Genomic DNA, 21,766 nt, shown 5'->3' with positions numbered 1-21,766 from the left:
CTTCAAATGCGTTGGAAATCGTCACTTCCGGTTTTTTTTTGAATGACGAAATTAAACCCTTTACGTTAGTTTAACGATTGATAATTAAGTAAAATTGAAAATGAAACCGTTTAAGTTGATTAAGCACAATACAATTGTGTTTTGGCAGAAAACTAAATATATTTTTGTTGTTTTAACAAAACATATCTGTGTAAAACTAACAGTGCCACAAATCCATTTTTTTGAGTGTGTTGCGACCACGTTGCGTCAATTATGAGCGTGCAAACTGCATTGAAATAATGAACTTGAGCGCCCAAAAGATGCGATAAAATGTTCTCTTTTGGTTAACGGTTAAACGGTCAATATGAGCATCCCTAACTGGCAAATAAACATAATATAATATACAAACATACAAAATTTATAAATTTTAAGCCACACAAAGTCAACATGTTAGTATTTCTTGCTCAGAATCTTCCATCAAATAAAATAAAGGTTTATTGATCTTTGAAAAGGTGTACCTGTGTTATTATGTCATTATCATTATATTAGTTGAAACTGGTTTTAGAACGACAATATTATCGTTTATCGTGATAATTTCTTGGACAATTTATCGTTCAGCAAAATTTGTTAGCGTGACAGGCCTAATTGTATTTTGCTGAGTTTTGTGAGCCAAAAACATCACAATTAGCCCTCAAGGCCTCACATTTATATTGTTAGAAAATATTTATATTTTGAATAAATGCTGTTCTTTTTAACTTTTTATTCATCAAAGAATGCTGAAAAAAGTATGCAGTTTCCAGAACATATTTGGCTGCACAATTTTTGCCAATAAAGATAATTCTAATAAATCAGCCTATTAGAATGATTTCTTAATACTTTATACTGGAGTAATGGAAGAAATAAATTATATTTAAAATTCAAATTTAAACCATTAGTTTATATTGTAATAACAGTTTGCAAGATAACAGTTTTTTTTCTGTGATTTTTATGAAATAAATGCAGCCTTGATGACGAGCATAAGAGACATTACGAGTCTTACTGATCCCAAACTTTTGACTGGTAGTGTGTGTGTGTGTGTGTATAATATATATATATATATATATATATATATATATATATATATATATATATATATTACTAAATTATATAACAAAAAGTGCTGTAAATCCACTGCATTAACATATAACTGAATAAGCCAAGTACAAGTCTTCATGATCTCTCACACACACACACATACACACACACACACACACACCTGTAAACACACACACACAACTTTGTTTGCATTTCTAGCACAACTCTCTTTCTTTAGCTCAAGTATTTGGCACATGCACTGGAATATGTATTATATTGAAAGTTACATTTTCAAATGAAAATGGCAGCATGATATGTTTTATAAAGTATGCGTTAATATGTGCTTAATTTTAATTGGAGGAAAGGAAACAGCTGCGGTGTGATGAGGAGTGAATGCAGCTACAGTACATGGGGAACCAGTTGCTCCCCGATAATATTTTGTAAAATGTAAAAAAAAACATTTTTTTAAAATTTTTTAAAAAAGCGGCTCCGACGTTCATATGCTCTGACAGAAATGCTGCGTGTGCCGCTGACAGACACTAGCTACTCACCAGGCCCGGTGCCACAAGGGGGCGAAAGGGGGCAATGCCCCCTCAGATCTGACTTGTGCCCCCTCTGTTTCATTTTTGTATTCATGGTTAAAAATTTAAATGTTCAACCTTTTGAGTTAAATAATAATTGAATCTTATCCCCATGGGATTTAGAATGTTCAGTGTTGTGACTCGTGACATTACTGCCAGATTCAAACGTATTTCGCGTTGTTTGGAGCTGAGCCAGATACTGACGAGCTCAACGCTGTCATATATCACAACTATGCAGTGTTTTCAACCTCATAATATTTATTTTAGATTTCAGACATTTAAATACACATAAGCAGTGGTAAAACAACAGCCTACATTTGGAGTTTGTAAAATATACACTGATGTCTGTGGAAGCAAGTGCTAGTGTCGCGTTGGTTGGCGTCTGTCATATCACTATGCAGTGTTTTCAACCTCATAATGTTTATTTTAGATTTCATACATTTAAATAGGCTACACATAAGCACTGGTAAAACAATAAACTATATTTGGAGTCTGTGGAAGCAGCAATAACAATCTATTCAAATATAATTTGCTGACGTGTGTTTTTCATATCAGACAAACACAGTGGAAGTAGGCTAACTATAAAGTTTACTCTTTTGTTATAAAGGTTTTTAAAGGACCAAACACACTCACTTAAACATGTTTGAGAATCGGAATATCCGATAGTTGATGACATGGTAAGTAAGTTTGTGAATATTTCGAATAAAAAAGGAAAAACGAAATGAAGGATAGCCTACATCTGTTATACAAGTGTTATAATTGTGGCTGCGGTGTTTCACGTGACAAATATGACGCGTTGCCATGGAAACATTAAGGGGGAACGTTCTAAAATAACTGTCGCCTTGAAAAATCTCGGGAGTCAGTTAGAATATTTTAAACATAAGTGTGAAAGGGTTAATTATTCATAATAAATTAGGCTGGCTTATCTTTTGTCGACTGTGTGATTTCCTGAAAATACAGTTGTTACATTCAGTGCCAAATCAAGGAGACTGCAGCTCTTCTAAAAAGGTATAGGAAATGATCTATCATCATTACGCTGTTTAAAATTTGCTAGTCTCTGGTCAACTTACCTGCAGTTGCATATGGAGTGTTTAGGGAGCGCTGTATTTAAAAATCTATCGTTGCAAAGCGAGATCTCAGTGTGTATTAATCATTGATGGTATAATAAAGTTAAGCCCCCTGAACAATTTCACATGCCCCCTCAGTCATTTCATCCTGCAGCCGGGCCTGCTACTCACGCTGTATAATGTGTTTGAGATGTGCTGTGACTGCTGTCTTCCTGAATGCAATGCATAACCTACCTCTCACGGGTATATTTTCCATCTTTAAATGTTAGAAAGTCATGGAGCTATTTAAATTTTTCTGTCAGAAGTGCATGAGCCTTCTGAGATTCTCTGGTCACTTCTGTGCGCGTATGCCCACCAAACAGACAGAGCTCAATTCAATAGGAACGTAATAATTCTGACTAAAATATACATTTTGCTGAAATGTTTGTAGTTGGACAATAAATTTGACTTGTAGAATTTTAAACCTACAACTGTATTTTTTATGATAGCACTGACTGTAAAAAGTGACTGTAATAATCAAAATAGTTAAACACATTGTTCTCATTTATTTTCATTTTTAGTTTAGTGAATTCAATTTCTGCTTTAAAAGCCTTATTTATTTATTTTTAGATTGCAAAGGCTTAAGTACACTCACATTTCATTGTTTTCACAGCCTTTAATATGTATTGTTTTGTTGAACAGCATTGGGCAGTAGGTTGGTGGAGAGTTCCTGCCTCAAGTGGAGGAGTTTAAGTATCTTGGGGTCTTGTTCACGAGTGAGGGAAGGATGGAACGGGAGATTGACGGATCGGTGCAGCTTCTGCAGTAATGCGGTCGATGTACCGGTCTGTCGTGGTGAAGAAAGAGCTGAGCCGCAAGGCGAAGCTCTCGATTTACCGGTCAATCTATGTTCCTACTCTCACCTATGGTCATGAGCTTTGGGTCATGACCGAAAGGACAAGATCCCGGATACAGGCGGCCGAAATGAGCTTTCTCCGCAGGGTGGCTGGGCGATCCCTTAGAGATAGGGTGAGAAGCTCAGTCACCCGGGAGGAGCTCAGAGTAGAGCCGCTGCTCCTCCACATCGAGAGGGGTCAGCTGAGGTGGCTCGGGCATCTGTTCCGGATGCCTCCTGGACGCCTTCCCGGGAAGGTGTTCCGGGCGCGTCCCACTGGGAGGAGACCCCGGGGAAGACCTAGGACACGCTGGAGAGACTATGTCTCCCGGCTGGCCTGGGAACGCCTCGGTGTCCCCCAAGAAGAGCTGGAGGAAGTGTCTAGGGAGAGGGAAGTCTGGGGTTCTCTGCTTAGACTGCTGCCCCCGCGACCCGGCCCCGGATAAGCGGAAGAAGATGGATGGATGGATGGCATTGGGCAGTATGTGTGTATATATATATATATATATATATATATATATATATATATATATATATATATATATAAATATAAATAAATCCAAATACAAAAATGCATACCGAGATATAAACCTTATATCACAAATCAGCCTAAAAATACAGATGTTTTTTTTTTGCCCATCAGCCCTAGCTGTGAGGTTTCTTTTTGTCCTCTTACAGGTGGCAGATGGTGGATGAGATCATGACTGACCACTGTTACAATCTTGAGTAAAGATTTCCTTCTATGGATTTTATCATTGACACCCAGATATTTTAAATCCTCCTGCCTTCATTAGGTGATGGCTTAGTCAACTTACACTTCAGACACAAAAATACAACAAACAGCATTAACTGCAAACCTAGCCTCTCTAAAACTTAGAATTAAAAAAATAATTCAAAGGCAACAAGCAAAAATAAAACCTACATTTTCACTAGATTATTCACACAGCACCATCTACAGACATCTGTAAATAAATGGAGTGCCCCATTGCAGAGGTGGGAGTAAGTCACACATGTGCAAGTCACAAGTCACAAGCCTTAACCTTCAAGTCTCTAGCAAGTCCACATACATTTTTGTGAGAATCAAGTCAAGTCAAGTCAAGTCATAGCTTGGGTCAAGCAAGTCACTGTCAAGTCATACAAATGTTTATATATTAAAATTGTCAGGGTGGGGTGCAGGGATGAACTCAAGCGCAGACAGGGTTTATTTATAAACAAAAGGGGAAAACAAAGCCCACGAGGGGGAAAACAGCAACTAGGGTAGACAAAACTGAATTAACAAGACTAGGAACTAACACTTAACAAAAGACTCTTCACACTAGAACACAAACTACAGAGAAACTCTCACAGGACTCACAATGTATCTTCTGAGGGTAACAATGAGTGACAAAGTTGCAATGAACCGCACAAGACAGTGAACACAAGGGAATATAAATAGGGAGACTAATAATGACACAACAGGTGGCACAGGTAAATCAATAATGACAAAACTAGGGTAACGGGGGGCGGGGCAAGGAAACGAGACAACACAAGCACATGGCCATGTGCTTGTACACAAAACATGGGCCTGTCATGATCCTGCCTCAAGACAAGAAGAAAATCAGAAAACAGAATCATGACAGAACCCCTCCCTTAACAAACGACAACATCTTCTGGACACACGACAGCATCGGAGTAGACAGAAACTGGCTCGGGAATAGCGCTCACCGCGGCTGGCTCGGGATCAGCGCTCACCGCGGCTGGCTCGGGATCAGCGCTCACTGCGGCTGGCTCGGGATCACTACGAACAGGGTCTGGGGACAAGACAGGGCTGGCGGGGACCTTAAGGATCTTGACAAGGCGAGACAAATAATCTGACAGGGTCCTGGCAGCAATGACTACAGGCATCTCTTGACTGGCCGAGACAGACTGCAACACTGCTTCAGCTGCAGTGTTGGCCGCGGCTCTCTCCTCAGCGCTCATGACTGCTGACTTTGACGCAGTACCTTCTGTAGCCGATTCAGGATCAGCGCTCACCGCTGCTGTTTCGGGATCAGTGCTCACCGCAGCTGCTTCGGGATCAGCACTCACTGCGGCTGCGGGTGGGAGAGGCATCGCGGACTCAGGCTGAGACAGAGACGCAGGACCGGAAGACCCCTTTTTCCTCCAATTTCTCCTTGGCCGCGGTGCAGAGGTCACAGCTGGGTCTGAGACTGGTTGGGGAGGTTCGGTCTCAGGCAGGGCTGATTCTGACGCCGAGGATTCCGAGGCAGATTCCCACGAAAACCGCCTCCCACGGTTCTTGTGGAGACTGATGGGCGTGGGAGGTGCCTCAGGACTCGAGGAGGGATGTGCCTGATCCCCCAGTGTTGCAACGGCCAGGAGACGACCCTCTGGGATCACTGGCAGCTTGGCCGAAGGTGGGGACCTCGAGGGGGAGACCTGCGGCTCCTCCTGGGAGATACTCTCCCATAGCCGGGCATAGTTCCGCAGGATCCACTCACCCTCAGACGAGTATGGGAGGGTGACCCTCTTCTTTTCTCAGTAGGGGATGACAGCCAGCATTGCTTGCGGAACTCCAGTTGTCGCTGAAGTTCGGAGGACCCCCTGTCTGCTGATTTCCTTCTGTGGCGGTTCATTCTGTCAGGCTGGGGTGCGGGGCTGAACTCAAGCGCAGACAGGATGCACAACACACAGGGTTTATTTATAAACAAAAGGGGAAAACAAAGCCCACGAGGGGGAAAACAGCAACTAGGGTAAAGACAAAACTGAATTAACAAGACTAGGAACTAACACTTAACAAAAGACTCTTCACACTAGAACACAAACTACAGAGAAACTCTCACAGGACTCACAACGTATCTTCTGAGGGTAACAATGAGTGACAAAGTTGCAATGAAAAGCACAAGACAGTGAACACAAGGGAATATAAATAGGGAGACTAATAATGACACAACAGGTGGCACAGGTAAATCAATAATGACAAAACTAGGGAAACAAGGGGGCGGGGCAAGGAAACGAGACAACACAAGCACATGGCCATGTGCTTGTACACAAAACACGGGCCTGTCATGATCCTGCCTCAAGACAAGAGGACAGGACATGACAAATCAGGACATGAAGGCAGAATCATGACAAAAATATTTTAGAACTAAAGTAGTTATTGACTATGGGAGTTTTATTTGCAACAAAACAAAATTGCAATATGCATTTCTACTCAAAAAGTGTCCACATACAGCTGAGTTGTTACAGTAAAAGTACAGTAAGTACAAATACAGTAATAAAAGTAAAGTACAAATACAGTAAAAAAAAATCTCAAATAAATAAACTAATATATTAAAACTACTTGACCTAAGATGTAAATGTAATTGAAATTAGTCCAACATAAAAGCATGAAAAGTATTTAGGTAGAACTGTTTCAATATGCCTCAAACATTGAAGAAAACCATGAAAAAGTATTAAACAATTCACGTAAAATGGTTTCTATGCTACCAAATGGCATTCTTCAAACAGGCATCACTTTTATGGGACATGAACACATCATTAAAGGGATACTCCACCCCAAAATAAAAATGTTGTCATTTATCACCTACGCACATATCGTTCCAAATAAGATATTTTGGATGAAAACCGGGAGGCTTGTGACTGTCCCATAGACTGCTTAGTAAATAACACTGTCAAGGTCCAGAGAAGTATGAAAGACGTCATCAGAATAGTCCATCTGCCATCAGTGATACAACTGTAACGTTATGAAGCGACGAGAATCCTTTTTGTACATGAAGAAAACAAAAATAACGATTTTATTCAACAAGTCATCTCCTCTGTGTCTCTACACATCACTTTAGCACCATTTTGGAGATTATGAGCTATTTAACTGAAAGTGCTGCTTCTCTCAAACGCTTGCTGAACAAAATCAGACGCAGAGAGAGGTGTGCGCACGCTGGGAAAGAGAGACCTCGCGCTCGTGCGACAGTACTGGTGAATCTCAGAAACTAAACAAGGTTGGGCCAAGAAATGAAAGCTTTAGCCTAAGTTCTGCCAGGAAGACTCAATTACTTCGTCACTAATTACCTTCCTCATTATCCAATCACATCTTTATACTTTGGTATAAAAGATCGTACTTACACATGTTTGAGTTCACAGATGCCGACGTGATAACAACCGCAGATTCCGACACGATTGTTCCTTGCTCAAGCTGTCGCGTTTATTGATTTACTCGCTATAGTTAAGTTTGTGTCCTGCAAACTATAGCGACTTCGACGTTCCTCTAAGATGCATACGAGATCGTTGGCTTTGCTCCGTGTCGCGGTGATTATCTACGGTCGTTCGTGTCGAATGATATACAAGCTTTGGCTTTTCTCGGCAGAGGATGTGAAACATTGGCGGAGTTCCGTGTGCTTTCCAGGGTTGCCAGGTTTTCTCAAAACCGTCAGTTACTACTAAAAATAGCCCAAACGCGTTCAAACAACATTCTAGGGGCTATGTATGTCATTATTGGGGTCATCTCAAACCCCGGACCGGAATAGCAACCCGCAGCCAAAAAAAAAAAATACACCGGTCTTGGCAACGCCGGTGCATTCCGAGATGTCGCGTCAGTGCTGCTTGGGTCTCAACACCTGAAAGGATTTTGGTCTCAATCAACAAATATTTCATCCGTACGCACGTGAACCCGCACGAATGAAGTCTCTCCGGACCAGCAGACAGAATCAAGGCTGCCGGTCTCTTTCGGCATCTCGCCTGCATTACTTCATCAATCTACAACATTATAAGTATCATTTTTGTTCTATGCACTTGTGGCGTTTGGGCATTCATTTTATTCTCTGCAAGGCTTTATACTCACACGTTCAAGATAAAGCACTGGGCGTTTCGTGCTTGTTTATCTAGCAGACTCGCACTGCATAATTAAGATGTTGATCATAGTGCATGCAATGTTTTGAATAACTCCTTCGTAATGAGACATTTTAAGGCTCGTAATAAAAGCTACAATCTTTTATACTGATAAGGATCGTTTGCATTTCTGTAAAAATATGCTTCGTCTAGCACACTTAAGATTGTGGTTTTAATCCTATGCTATCTTTGTTTATTCAGTCATTGTTTCATTTTCGTCTATTCCTGGATGCTCGTTCTGGAATGGGATTCTATGGCTGCAGAGGCAGAGAACCGCTGCTCTCAACTCATCTTTACACAGCTTACTCTCGGACTAGCGCTATTATGAACACTGGATCTATCAAGCTGATGTGTATATGGACCCTTTCATTTGAGTCATAGGTAAGATTCGGCTCAATGCTCAGTATGCATCTTAAGTCCATGTGACACGGAGTTGCTGCTGACTTTATTTCAGAGTAGTGACATATATCCAGTTTAAACCGAATCTTAATTAGCGGGCATGGTTTGTTTGCGCTCCTGGTCTCAGTCTCACTCATAGCAAACTAACGGCTGGAGGGTTGTGTTAAGGAGGTTCTGCACATGCTGTCAAACTGAGGTCATCAGAAAAACTATGCATCACAGAGTGGTTTGACAAAAATTTTGACAAAGATTACGAAGACAAACAACGATTAATTGTTACATCAAGATTAGCAATGCGTGCTAGTAAGTTTAAGTCAATTTCGATTTTATGCGGACTTTAAGCTGCATCTAAGCTTATTTATTTCACGCATCTACTGGTGTTGGTCATTCTGTCTCTCATACCATCGACTTCAGTCTTACTCGGCTGTTGCGGCCTTCACATTACACTTTCAGACTTCAGACAGCTGTGCCCTCAGCCAACCCGGATCCTTCAATCTGCCCTCCGCTAGCAGACATAATACTAAACTAAACGACCTGCTTACGTCAGCTAGAAATCACATTTCTAAGGCGTCGCTCCCTCTACACTCAAAGCCTACACGTCTGCATGGTCCGCTTTCTAATGTTTTCCTTCCAAATTTCTGTTTTACTATTCTAATTTTGACTGTTTGCTCCTTTCTCGTCTTTAATTTTAAAAATCGCAATCTTAAATTTCTCTCTTCGCAGACTCCTTGCCGGCATCCAATTCTACTCTGAATTTTATAATCCTAATTTTCAAAGCCTTTTCTGAATTTTCCGTTCGATTACTACTTAAGGGGTTAGCTAAATCTCCCACAAAATTAAAGACAAACATCTGCCTATTACCATGCCATATTGAAAAATTGATTACTTCCGTCAGCTATGGCCTTCTTTCTAATTACCTCAATATTCTTCTCGAGGCAGTGTTATCTGCCTTCTACGGGTTTATGCGTCCAGGGGAATTCACTTCAGAAACTAATTAATTTGATCCTGCTCGTGGCATTCCTTTTCAGATCTACGATTCGGACCTTAATTCTTCACACTCTTCCTTAAGCACTCCAAACCGATGCGCAAGGTTCTGGTGCTACCTTAACAATTTCAAAAATCAATAATTTCTGTCCCTTCTCAGCCACGGTGAAATTCCTTAAAATCCGGCCTAGAACCTCTAAAAATGCACCGCTCTTTACTCTACCTAATGGAGCACCCGTTCCAAGGCCTGTTTAAGAACTCACTTAACCGCTGTTCTCAAGCTGCAGTCTCTCCCCCTCTCTCTATACCAGCTTTATACAGAATTGGGCCAGCTACTTCAGCAGCTGAACGAGGAATCTCTACGTCAGCTATTAAGATCATGGGCAGATGGTCTTCCTCAGTGTTCGAATCATACATCAGACCTGACCATTCTCGAAGCTCAGCAAGCTCTCCTGTTAGAAATCAGGTAAATTCATGCAATTACTGGTGGTGGTGGTACTAGCGGTATAAAAAAAAAAAAAAAAAAAAAAAAAAAAAAAATGCACACACACTATCTGTATGGTCTATTGAGGCCTGTCTGCATCTGGCCTATCATGGCTATTTCTGTACGGCCTATCGTGGCTGTCTGCGTCTGGCCTATCGTGGCTATTCCTGTGTGGTCTATCGAGGCCTGTCCGTGTCCGGCTATCATGGCTATTTCTGTATGGTCTATCGAGGCCTGTCTGTGTCTGCCTATCGTGGCTGTCTGCGTCTGGCCTATCGTGGCTATATCTGTACGGTCTATCGAGGCCTGTCTGCGTCTGCCTATCGTGGCTGTCTGCGTCTGGCCTATCGTGGCTATTTCTGTATGGTCTATCGAGGCCTGTCTGTGTCTGGCTATCATGGCTATTTCTGTACGGTCTATTGAGGCCTGTCTGTGTCTGCCTATCGTGGCTGTCTGCGTCTGGCCTATCGTGGCTATTTCTGTATGGTCTATCGAGGCCTGTCCGTGTCTGGCTATCATGGCTATTTTTCTGTACGGTCTATCGAGGCCTGTCCGTGTCTGCCTATCATGGCTATTTCTGTACGGCCTATCTAGGCCTGTCCGTGTCTGCCTATCGTGGCTGTCTGCGTCTGGCCTATCGTGGCTATTTCTGTACGGTCTATCGAGGCCTGTCCGTGTCTGCCTATCGTGGCTGTCTGCGTCTGGCCTATCGTGGCTATTTCTGTATGGTCTATCGAGGCCTGTCTGTGTCTGGCTATCAAGGCTATTTCTGTACGGTCTACTGAGGCCTGTCTGTGTCTGCCTATCGAGGCCTGTCTGTGTCTGCCTATTGTGGCTATTTCTGTATGGTCTATCAAGGCCTGTACATGTCTGAAATAAAACTTATAAAAAAATAAATAAATAAATAAAATAATAATAATAATAATAAATTTTCATTTAAACATAGGCATATGAGGTTAATCTAACGTTATCATACTGATCATGCTAACTCTCTCTTTATATCTTCCAGGAACCTTAGGATTCACAACTGGTTTGTATACTTTCATCTATTTATTTTGGGGGGTAGGCCGCCCCGTCTGGTGGTTTCATAATCCACCTATTTTTGGGGGTCGGCTGCGCCCCTGCCTTCGTCTTCAAGCAGGAAATGCGGGTCCGCTACCCTCGGATTACGAACCATGGACGGGGCCTTCCGCCAAAGAAATTTATAATTATGCTTGCTGAGTTGTCAATAAATGTATGCTTCTTACGTTTTATCTCCCGAGTCTTTCTGGTAGAAGTAACTAGATTTGCTGCTAGGAGCATTTTATTTTATTTTATTTTTTTTGGGGGGGGGGTCGCTAAATCTATTGACAGAGTCACTAAGTTGGCACTTGGCAACACTGCACACGTTCTGCTTTCCTGCTGCGTCACTTGGTTAGTTTGCAGTGTGTTCAAAAACAAACAGATATTTATTGAACGAAAGACAATAAGGCAATAAATACGTTAAATGACTTGTAGTTATTTCAAATCAATGAACTCAAGTCCAAGTCAAATCTCAAGTCATGAATATCAAGTCTAGTCTTTTATGAATATTAGTCAAGCAAGTCTTAAGTCCTAAAATTTGCGACCTTAGTCTGACTAGAGTCAACCCACCTCTGCCCCATTGCACCTTCAGTAACATCAGACATCCTCAAATAGTGGACCACAGTCCGGTTCCAGATGCTGGCTTGGTTCCAGTGAGACTGTGAGAAATATTTTACTTTTTTTATTGTTTAAAATGAGCAACATGTCAAAACAACAGTATGTACATAATAATGCATAATTCCTTACAATTATATATTATATACAATTATATGCCTATATTCTAGGCACTCAAAGCGCTTTACATAGTCAGGGGGTATCTCCTCATCCACCATCAGTGTGCAGCATCCGCCTGGATGATACAACGGCAGCCATATTGTGCCAGAACACCCACCACACACCAGCTTACTGGTGGAGAGGAGACAGAGTGATGAAGCTAATCAGCAGAAATGGGGATTGTTAGGAGGCCATGATGGTCGGGGGCCAATCCGCGAATTTAGCCAGGATGCCAAGGTCACACCTCTACTCTTTTCGAAAAACATCCTGGGACCTCGGTTTAACATCTCATCCGAAGGACGGTGCTTGTTGACAGTATAGTGTCCCCATCACTACACAGGGGCGCCCCCTGCTGGCCTCACTGGCCTCACTGGCCTACTGACCAGGCTCAGCCCTGCTTACCTTCAGTGGGAAACCGGTCTTGGGCTCCAGGGTGATATGGCTGTCGGCTAATAATAATAATCATATGGCACCATTTTCTTTAATATTTTTATCTAGGGATACACATTAAAATTCCCCTTTTTGCATGAAAGTTATGTACAGTACTAAAATAGGTTTGTCTTTGCTGATCTGAGTTGATCTCACTACATGACAAATTATATATATATATATATAAAGATGGAAGTTATTATTTATGGTATCTGAATATATGATTTCATGTTTGAATCAAATTATTTAAGTGTAAGGTGACATGCTCAATGGTAATGAAGTCTACTGCTGTTACTGAATATTCTCAATAATACCCTTTCTTAATGCATTTAATAAAAATAACTTGATTTAACCATTATAAAACTGTCCACAGATCACGCCACATCTAGCTCCAAAGTTCATCCAATGTTTTTGCATTCTTACATTAAAATAAATAAACTAATATGGACTTTAACAGCTTTTGAGATTAAGGGCCAGGGTAACCTAACCTGGAATTGATATCTTATATTGGCCCTCAAGCCAGGTCTGTTAACAAAATATAATATTTGTATAACAATGTACAATAAAAATTTAGTTTTCTGTATTATAGCTTACCCCATAACTATCTATAAATAAAAACTCTATTTTTGTTGCTTCAGCATTGTTTTATGTGTATGACAAAACTGGGAAAAAAAGTCAAGTCAAGTCAACGTAGGCATAAAGAATGTGACTATGTCAGGCCAGGTTAACCTAACCTCTGACTGATATTTATGTTAAAATAAGTTGACTTAAGTTTTTTTCTTGTGTAATTTGATATGCACTTAAAGACATTGGTTAATAATTAATTTAAGTTTTAATACTTGGTCAGCAAGAAACCACTATAAAAGGTCTGTTTCTCTGAAGTGTTCCTTACAAACCATCAGCCATGAGAGCTCTTGTGCTTGCCCTGACTGTGGCCCTTGTGGGTAAGTCAAAATATATTTAAATACTGTATATATATTTTTCTTATTTTCTCTCTTTATACTTATTTGAAAAAAAATTTTTTAGAACCTCTTGAAATTACTCTCTCGCTTTCTAGCTATGTATATATATATATATATATATATATAAATAAATACATATTTTTTTTCTTTTCAGCAAGTCAACAGATCAACCTTGGTAAGTAATATGACTTGAAAAATGAGTTTGTAAGTGGTAACTTACACTGCATTACTGCTTAAAATTAATGGTCATAACAACAGACTTAAAAAATACTCTATCCTTTTCAGTCCCTGAGTTTGCCCCTGATAAGACCTATGTGTACAAGTATGAGGCTCTACTCTTGGGCGGTCTTCCTCAAAAAGGTTTGGCCAGAGCAGGTATAAAAGTCAACAGCAAGGTTTACCTCAGTGCTGTGACAGAGAACACCTTTCTGATGAAGGTAATGATTATTAAGAACTGCAGAAATTGCAAAATTTTTACACTTAAAGAAAATAACAACAACAAAAATATGCCGTAACTGTATGTTAAAAACAACAATGCCCTCATTTAAATGGAAAATTTCCCCTTACAGCTCACTGAACCTGTAATCTACGAGTACGCTGGTATTTGGCCCAAGGATCCATTTTTTCCTGCCACTAAGCTCACCTCAGCACTGGCTGCTCAGCTTCAGATTCCCATCAAGTTTGAGTATGCTAATGGTGTGGTTGGAAAGGTATTTGCCCCTGCAGGAGTCTCCTCTACTGTGCTGAACTTACACAGAGGTATCCTCAACATCCTTCAGCTCAACCTCAAGAAGACCCAGAACATCTATGAGCTGCAAGAGGTGAGAAAGTAATCCTAAGAACATTTATGAAGGCATTAAGATAGCCTTTTGAGTTCTGCAGTCTAATTTTTTGACTCGTCCTTCAAGGCTGGAGCTCAGGGAGTATGCAGGACCCACTATGTCATCAGTGAGGATCCAAAGGCCAACCACATTACCGTAACCAAGTCTAAGGATCTGAGCCACTGCCAGGAGAGAATCATGAAGGACGTTGGCTTGGCATACACTGAGAGGTGTCATGAATGCACAGAGGTAATGAACAAGACTGGAAAACATGAACTATTTCCTCAACAATATAATTTTTATAATGTTAAATTCATCACACACCTTTCAACAGAGAATCAAGAGTCTGATTGAAACTGCAACTTACAATTACATCATGAAACCGGCATCTGCTGGTGTACTTATCACTGAAGCAACAGTTGAGGAAGTGCATCAGTTTTCACCCTTCAATGAGATCCATGGTGCTGCCCAGATGGAAGCAAAGTATGACTGATCTACTGTGAGAAATATGAACTAACAATATGCCCAACACATTTCATTACTTTGACTTTCAAAAATATGTTTTGTTTCAGACAAACCTTGGCTTTTGTTGAGATTGAGAAGACCCCTGTTGCTCCAATCAAAGCTGATTACTTGGCTCGTGGATCCTTGCAATATGAGTTTGCAACTGAGATTCTTCAGACCCCAATTCATCTAATGAAGATCAGTGACGCTCCAGCTCAGGTATTACTTTAACTATCTCAGAGTCAAAGCCTTTGATCCACACTGAACACATCAACTGAGACTAGCTCTTACTCTCTTCTAGATCATCGAGGTCCTAAAGCACCTTGTTGCAAACAATGTGGACATGGTCCATGAAGACGCTCCACTCAAGTTTGTTCAGCTCATCCAGCTCCTGCGTGTTTCCACCCAGGAGAACATTGAGGCTATCTGGGCTCAGTTCAAGGACAAACCAGCTTACAGGTACAGTTTGTCAGCAATACATTATTATTATATATATATATATATATATATATATATATATATATATATATATATATATATATATATAATTATGTATATATTTTAAACAATGACTCCGTTAGGCGCTGGCTCCTGGATGCTCTTCCTTCTGTTGGCACACCAGTCATTTTAAAATTTATCAAGGAGAAGTTCCTGGCTGGTGAACTTACCCTTTCAGAGTTCATTCAGGCTCTTGTGGTTGCTCTGCAAATGGTCACTGCTGATTTGGACACGATTCAATTGACAGCTGTGAGTAAATCTACCTATACTCAAAATTTTGTTCTTCAAATCTTGCCTAATGCAAATGAATAATTTCTTTATCTTGCCAAACAGAGTTTGGCTATGCATGAGAAAATTGCCAAAGTCCCAGCTCTCCGTGAAGTTGTAATGCTTGGATATGGTTCCATGATTGCCAGGCACTGTGTTGCAGTTCCCACTTGCTCTGCTGAGCACCTCAGGGTAAACAATTCAAGTCTTACATTTCTACCAGTCATTTACCTGTTTAGATTTTCTAACTGTTTGTGCCTCAATCTCCTCAGCCCATTCATGATATTGCTGCAGAGGCAACTTCTAAAAATGACATTCCTGAAATAACTTTGGCTCTTAAAGTTCTGGGCAATGCTGGTCACCCTGCTAGTCTTAAACCCATCATGAAGCTCCTGCCTGGACTGAGAACTGCAGCTACATCTCTGCCCCTTAGAGTCCAGGTTGATGCCATCTTGGCCCTGAGGAACATTGCAAAGAAAGAACCAAAACTGGCAAGTGTCAGACATTGTAGGAATTAATTATTGTAAAATGGCCCATTTTCTTCCAATAATAAACTGATCTTGTTTCTTGCCACAGGTTCAGCCAGTGGCCCTGCAGCTTGTGTTGGATAGAGCTCTCCACCCAGAAGTGCGCATGGTTGCTTGTATTGTGTTGTTTGAGGCCAAGCCATCAGTAGCTCTTGTCTCCAGTCTTGCTGGTGCTTTGAAGACTGAAACCAACATGCATGTTGTGAGCTTTGCTTATTCCCACATCAAGTCCTTGACCAGAATCACTGCTCCTGATATGGCAGCTGTGTAAGAAAAGCAAACCATTTATCAAAAATTTCATATATCATTTCAAGTGAGCATTATAATAATGGTTGTTTATTTCAGTTCTGGTGCAGCTAATGTTGCCATCAAGCTTATGAGCCGCAAGCTAGACAGACTTAGCTTCCATTTCAGCAGAGCCCTTCAACTAGACTTCTATCATAGTAGGTTTTGCAAAATTCTCAAGAAAGCTAACAAATGAAGTGTTGGGTGTTTATTAAAATGTATAAAATACTGCATCAATGATATACTTACATATGTATCTGTGCAGCTTCACTTATGGTTGGAGCTGCTGGGAGTGCCTACATTATTAATGATGCTGCAACCATCCTGCCCAGAGCTGTTGTAGCTAAAGCACGTGCTTATCTGGCTGGAGCTGCTGCTGATGTTCTTGAGGTGGGCAAAAAAATCTGATTCAAGGTTTTAAAAAAAATTCAGCCTTCATTCAATCCCTAATCTCAAACAGATTGGTGTGAGAACTGAAGGAATCCAGGAGGCTCTTCTGAAATCTCCTGCAGCTGATGAAAGTGTTGACCGTATCACAAAGATTAAGCGCACCCTGAGAGCAGTATGTTTTCATGTCCAATACACTTTATAATTTTATATTTATAAGCAATATTACAAACATGACATAAGCAAAATGTGTATGATTTATGTTTTACTCCTTAAGCTCACAAACTGGAAGGACTTACCAAACAATCAACCATTGGCTTCAGTCTACATTAAATTACTTGGACAAGAAGTGGCTTTTGTCAAGATTGACAAGACCATCATTGAAGAAGCTATACCGGTATTGTGTTGTAGTTTATCTCTTCTCTTTCATTACTATTTCTTTTTGAGATCTTTCTCACAAATAATTCTCATAATTAGAATTAAAATTCTCAACAACACTTTCCCCAGATTGTGAGTGGAACCAAATCACGTGAACTGTTGAAGGCGGCTCTTAAAGCTTTGCAGGAAGGAATTGCCTTGCAGTATGCCAAACCCCTGCTTGCAGCTGAAGTGCGTCGTATCTTGCCAACAGCAGTTGGTGTACCCATGGAGCTCAGTTTCTACACTGCTGCTGTTGCTGCTGCAAGTGTCAATGGTATGTTTTCTTTTAAAGTTTTATATCCTTTCTTCTGATATGAAAGGGTCACCACTTAGGTTGATGTTGTTCCATTCTTCCTTTTAGTTAAGGCCACCATTACACCTCCTCTCCCTGAGGAGATTAAGACTATGACTCTTGAGGAGCTGAAGAAGACTGACATTCAACTCCAAGCTGAAGCTAGACCAAGGTACACTTTTACAGCTACATTCATAGAGAGGAGATATAATGCACACAACAATCACTTTACAAACAATCTCCTTTATTTTCTCAGTATTGCTCTCCAGACCTTTGCTGTGATGGGAGTGAACACTGCCTTGATCCAAGCTGCTGTTATGGCGAGAGGAAAAATCCGTACAATTGCTCCTGGAAAAGTGACTGCAAGAGCTGACATTCTCAAGGGCAACTACAAGGTGGAGGCTCTGCCTGTTGAGGTTCCTGAACATATCGCTGCTCTGAGGTAATGAAACCTTAGTAATGCCAGTGTAGCAAATATTTTGAACCAATTATTAATTCATATTGTTTCTTAAAAGTGAAATGCAAGTCACCTTCTTCTTGTTCTGACAGCTTTGAGACTCTTGCTGTGGTCAGAAACATTGAAGAGCCCACTGCTGAGAGGACTGTTCCTTTAGTACCTGAGTTGGCTGTGCAGAATTCCCAGACATCTGCTGAATATATGGTAAACTTTGAACACACATGCAATTTAATTGTGTCAGTATGCTGAGTATTCATTTGCGTCATATTGTAAGAACTTAATTTTTCTTTCCAGTCATCTGAGAATTCCGATGAAGTTCCTGGGGGAGCTCCTGCTCCATTTGACAAGACTCTCTGTCTTGCTGTCCCATACATTGAAATCAAGGGATGCATTGAGGTGCACTCTCACAATGCTGCTTTCATCAGAAATACTCCTCTGTTCTACATTATTGGACAACACTCAGCCCGTGCTACAGTGGCAAGAGGTATACTTACAGAAATTATTACATTCATGAAACTCAAGAATTTTCAGATAAAATTATAATTAAGGGTCTGTTGTTTTGGCTGTAGCGGAAGGTCCTGCTGTTGAAAGACTGGAGCTTGAAGTCCAAGTTGGTCCAAGAGCTGCCGAGAGGCTCCTTAAGCAAATCAATCTCATTGATGAGGAGACTCCAGAAGGAAAGGCTTTCCTGTTGAAACTGAAGGAAATCCTGGAGACTGAAGATAAAAACAGGAACGTCTCTTCTGAAAGCAGCAGCAGCAGCCGCAGCAGCAACAGTAGGAGTAGCAGCAGCAGAAGCAGCAGCAGCAGTTCAAGCTCTTCAGGGTCCAGCTCTCGTGTGACCAAGGTGAAGACAAGGGATATCATGATGCGTCATTAATCTGTATATTCATTTGCACTGAATACTTTATTTATTTTCAGACTGCCACCATCATGGAGACTTTCAGGAAATTCCACAAAGATAGGGTAACTACTGAAAATATTTTTGTCAACAATATAGTTTCTTTATATCATATTCTTATCATGTTTAAAACCTTATTTTGCTTGCAGTATTTGGCACCCCATGGTGACTCAAAGAAAGTTAGCAGTGGAAGTTCCGGATCTAGCTTTGAGCGTATCCAGAAACAGGTGAATCAATTCGTCTAATTTGTTTGGTCATAATAACACAAAACTCCAACTGAAATATAATCATATTTGTATGGTTTATGCTAACAGGCTAAGTTCCTCGGAAATTCAGCTTCACCTGTTTTTGCTGTCATTGCCCGTGCTGTGAGAGTGGACCACAAACTGCTTGGCTACCAACTTGCTGCTTACTTTGACAAACCAACTGCAAGAGTGCAAATTGTTGTTTCTTCCATCGCTGAAAATGACAACCTGAAGATCTGTGTTGATGGTGCTGTGCTGAGCAAGCACAAAATGACTGTAAGACTGGAATTGTGATTAAAAAATTGTAGAGAATAATTTCTTCTCAGGTTTAAGCATAACTCTGTTTTTCAGGCCAAGTTTGCTTGGGGTCCAGAGTGCCAGCAGTATGCAGTCACTGCTAAAGCTGAGGCTGGTGTACTGGGTGAATTCCCTGCTGCGCGTTTAGAGCTGGAATGGGAGAGGCTGCCGATTACTGTCACCAGCTATGCTAAAAGGTAATGTTCATCGGAACAGAATAACAAATGTGTAGTGTAGTTTAGAAAATGGCACTTCTTTCATTTTCTACTCTTCTTTGTGTATCCTGTCACAATTAGAATGTCCAAACACATCCCTATGGCGGCTTACCAGGCGGGATTCAGACTTGAAAGAGTAATGAACAGTGAGAAAGAGATTGAAATTACTGCAGCCTTGCCAACTCAGAGGTCCTTGAATGTCATTGCAAGGATTCCAGAGGTGAAATAATTTTCCTTCAAACTATGACTGAGATGAAAAACACTACTAATACATTTTCATTCTCCTGCTCTAGATGACACTGTCAAGAATGGGTATTCCACTCCCCTATACCATTCCCATCAATCCAGATGGATCTTTTTCCATTCAAATCGATGAGGACATTCGCTCTTGAATCCAGAAACAAATAAAGGAAGAATAAGATATGAAGAATTACATTTTATGTTTAAGAAAATGTGAGCTGTACTGTACACGTAATTGATTGGTTTTTCACAATTTAATTTTACCACTCTGTGATGTGACACTAATAAAACCCTGCAAGTTAATGAGTTGCCAATTGTTTTCACTTCACAGTAATTTCTAGCATTGCTTACTGATTGTTAAATAATGTGAATGTAAAGGTGGAATGGCATTTTCGAGAAACTTAAAATAATTGAATTTTAATAAGAAATATATATTGGAACACATACTAGATAATAGAGCAATACTAGAGCAATAACAATTAAAAGAAGGATGGCAGTTCTCAGACTACCACAAAAAAAAAATCAAAGACATTGTTTGGTATTTTCAAGAGCCATGAGAAAAGCAAGTAATCCTAAATTTACATTAAGACAGGAAGTGTTAATCCTGATAATTTTTTCTTTAAATTAAGATTTAAATATCCGTAAATCTCCTTTGCACAATTGACCTTTCGGTAAGGCCCTCCTCTTGAACACAGATGAGCCAGTGGCAGTTGAGTGGGGACTGGAACTCAGACGTCTTTAGGTTTCAGCACCGTAGAAAAACATTGGTAGATTCTAAGCTCTTATTAGTTTGATGGTGTTTACACTACAAAAAATTGTAAAAAGATGTGCTTGGGGCACTGATTCAAGGTATCCTGAGTGGACAGGCAATGGAATTTGGAATTCATATTGTAAATGTGCCTCAGCAAGGTATATCTGGCTAATAGTAGTCAATGTTAACGTACACACCAAAATGGCAAACTGTTTTTGCGTCATGTAATTCAAAAACACAATAAAGGTCTACACTTCATTGCCTCTCTTTATTAAATTGTCAGCACTGAGTCTGTACTTTTAGGGAGTTGTTAATGACCTCCATATAATCAGAGATGCAGGTAATGCAGTTCTAATTTTATTGTACTTAAGTGCAGCTTTTGACACAATAGATCACTTGATTCTTATAAAGCAGTTAACCCATTTAATTGGAATTAGTGGGACTGTTTTAGAATGGTTCAAGTCTTATCTGTCAAATAGATCATTTTCTGTAAAGTATGGTAACTTTCTTTCAACAGCAGTGCCTGTTACTTGTGTGGTCTCGGACTAAATCTAAAATATCTTAAACTGTGTTCCAAAGATGAACAGAGGTCTTACGACTAACCGTTTAATTCCCAAGGAGGCAGCCAACGTGCACCAGTGTACACCAACTGATAATTATATTTAATCATACCCTGCGGTAAATGAACAGGGTTGATCCTGGATTTTATCATCTGCAATTGTGCATTGTGATAGTGATCACTTGCATTGTGATCTGTAAACCCTCGCTTCCAAATTTATCTTGTCAATTTTTAAATCCAATATCTCTCTATGGCATATTTATGTCTCAATCGAATGCTCCTTGATGAGAGTTGGTCCTTCTGTGCCAAAAAATGTATCAAAAAACTTTTTGGGACAAGGTTTTTAGTCTCACGTTGCCAGACCTTCAGACTGAAAGACGAGGTTTTATCTATGGGGTTCAGGTCTGGTGAGTTTGCTGGCCAGTCAAGCACACCAACAAAACATGGTAATTTATCCAACTTTTGGTGCTTTTTGCAGTGTGGGCAGGTGCCAAATCCTACTGGAAAATGAAATCTGCATCTTCAAAAAGCTGGTCAGCAGAAGGAAGCATGGAGTGCTCCAAAATGT

The 21,766-nt window shown here is 40.4% G+C and overlaps 1 protein-coding gene across 1 annotated transcript; it reads left to right on the top strand.

Moving 5' to 3' along the window:
• Positions 1-13,399: 13,399 nt before the first annotated feature.
• LOC132159977 (vitellogenin-like) lies at positions 13,400-20,191 on the top strand. Its single transcript, XM_059569669.1, is given in 28 exon segments — positions 13,400-13,514; positions 13,687-13,707; positions 13,818-13,969; positions 14,102-14,353; positions 14,441-14,602; positions 14,688-14,836; positions 14,926-15,076; positions 15,159-15,316; positions 15,439-15,604; positions 15,689-15,814; positions 15,895-16,113; positions 16,199-16,416; positions 16,495-16,592; positions 16,700-16,824; positions 16,895-16,996; positions 17,099-17,218; positions 17,329-17,515; positions 17,603-17,705; positions 17,790-17,975; positions 18,083-18,194; positions 18,285-18,474; positions 18,560-18,837; positions 18,912-18,956; positions 19,041-19,118; positions 19,206-19,412; positions 19,488-19,630; positions 19,730-19,868; positions 19,942-20,191. Coding segments are annotated over 28 exon segments (4,053 nt in total). The 5' UTR covers positions 13,400-13,474; the 3' UTR covers positions 20,068-20,191.
• The last annotated feature ends 1,575 nt before the right edge of the window (positions 20,192-21,766 follow it).

This window comes from Carassius carassius, chromosome 16 (genome assembly GCF_963082965.1).
Source record: "Carassius carassius chromosome 16, fCarCar2.1, whole genome shotgun sequence".
NCBI classification, from domain to species: domain Eukaryota; kingdom Metazoa; phylum Chordata; class Actinopteri; order Cypriniformes; family Cyprinidae; genus Carassius; species Carassius carassius.
This window is presented reverse-complemented; position numbering and strand designations above follow the sequence as displayed.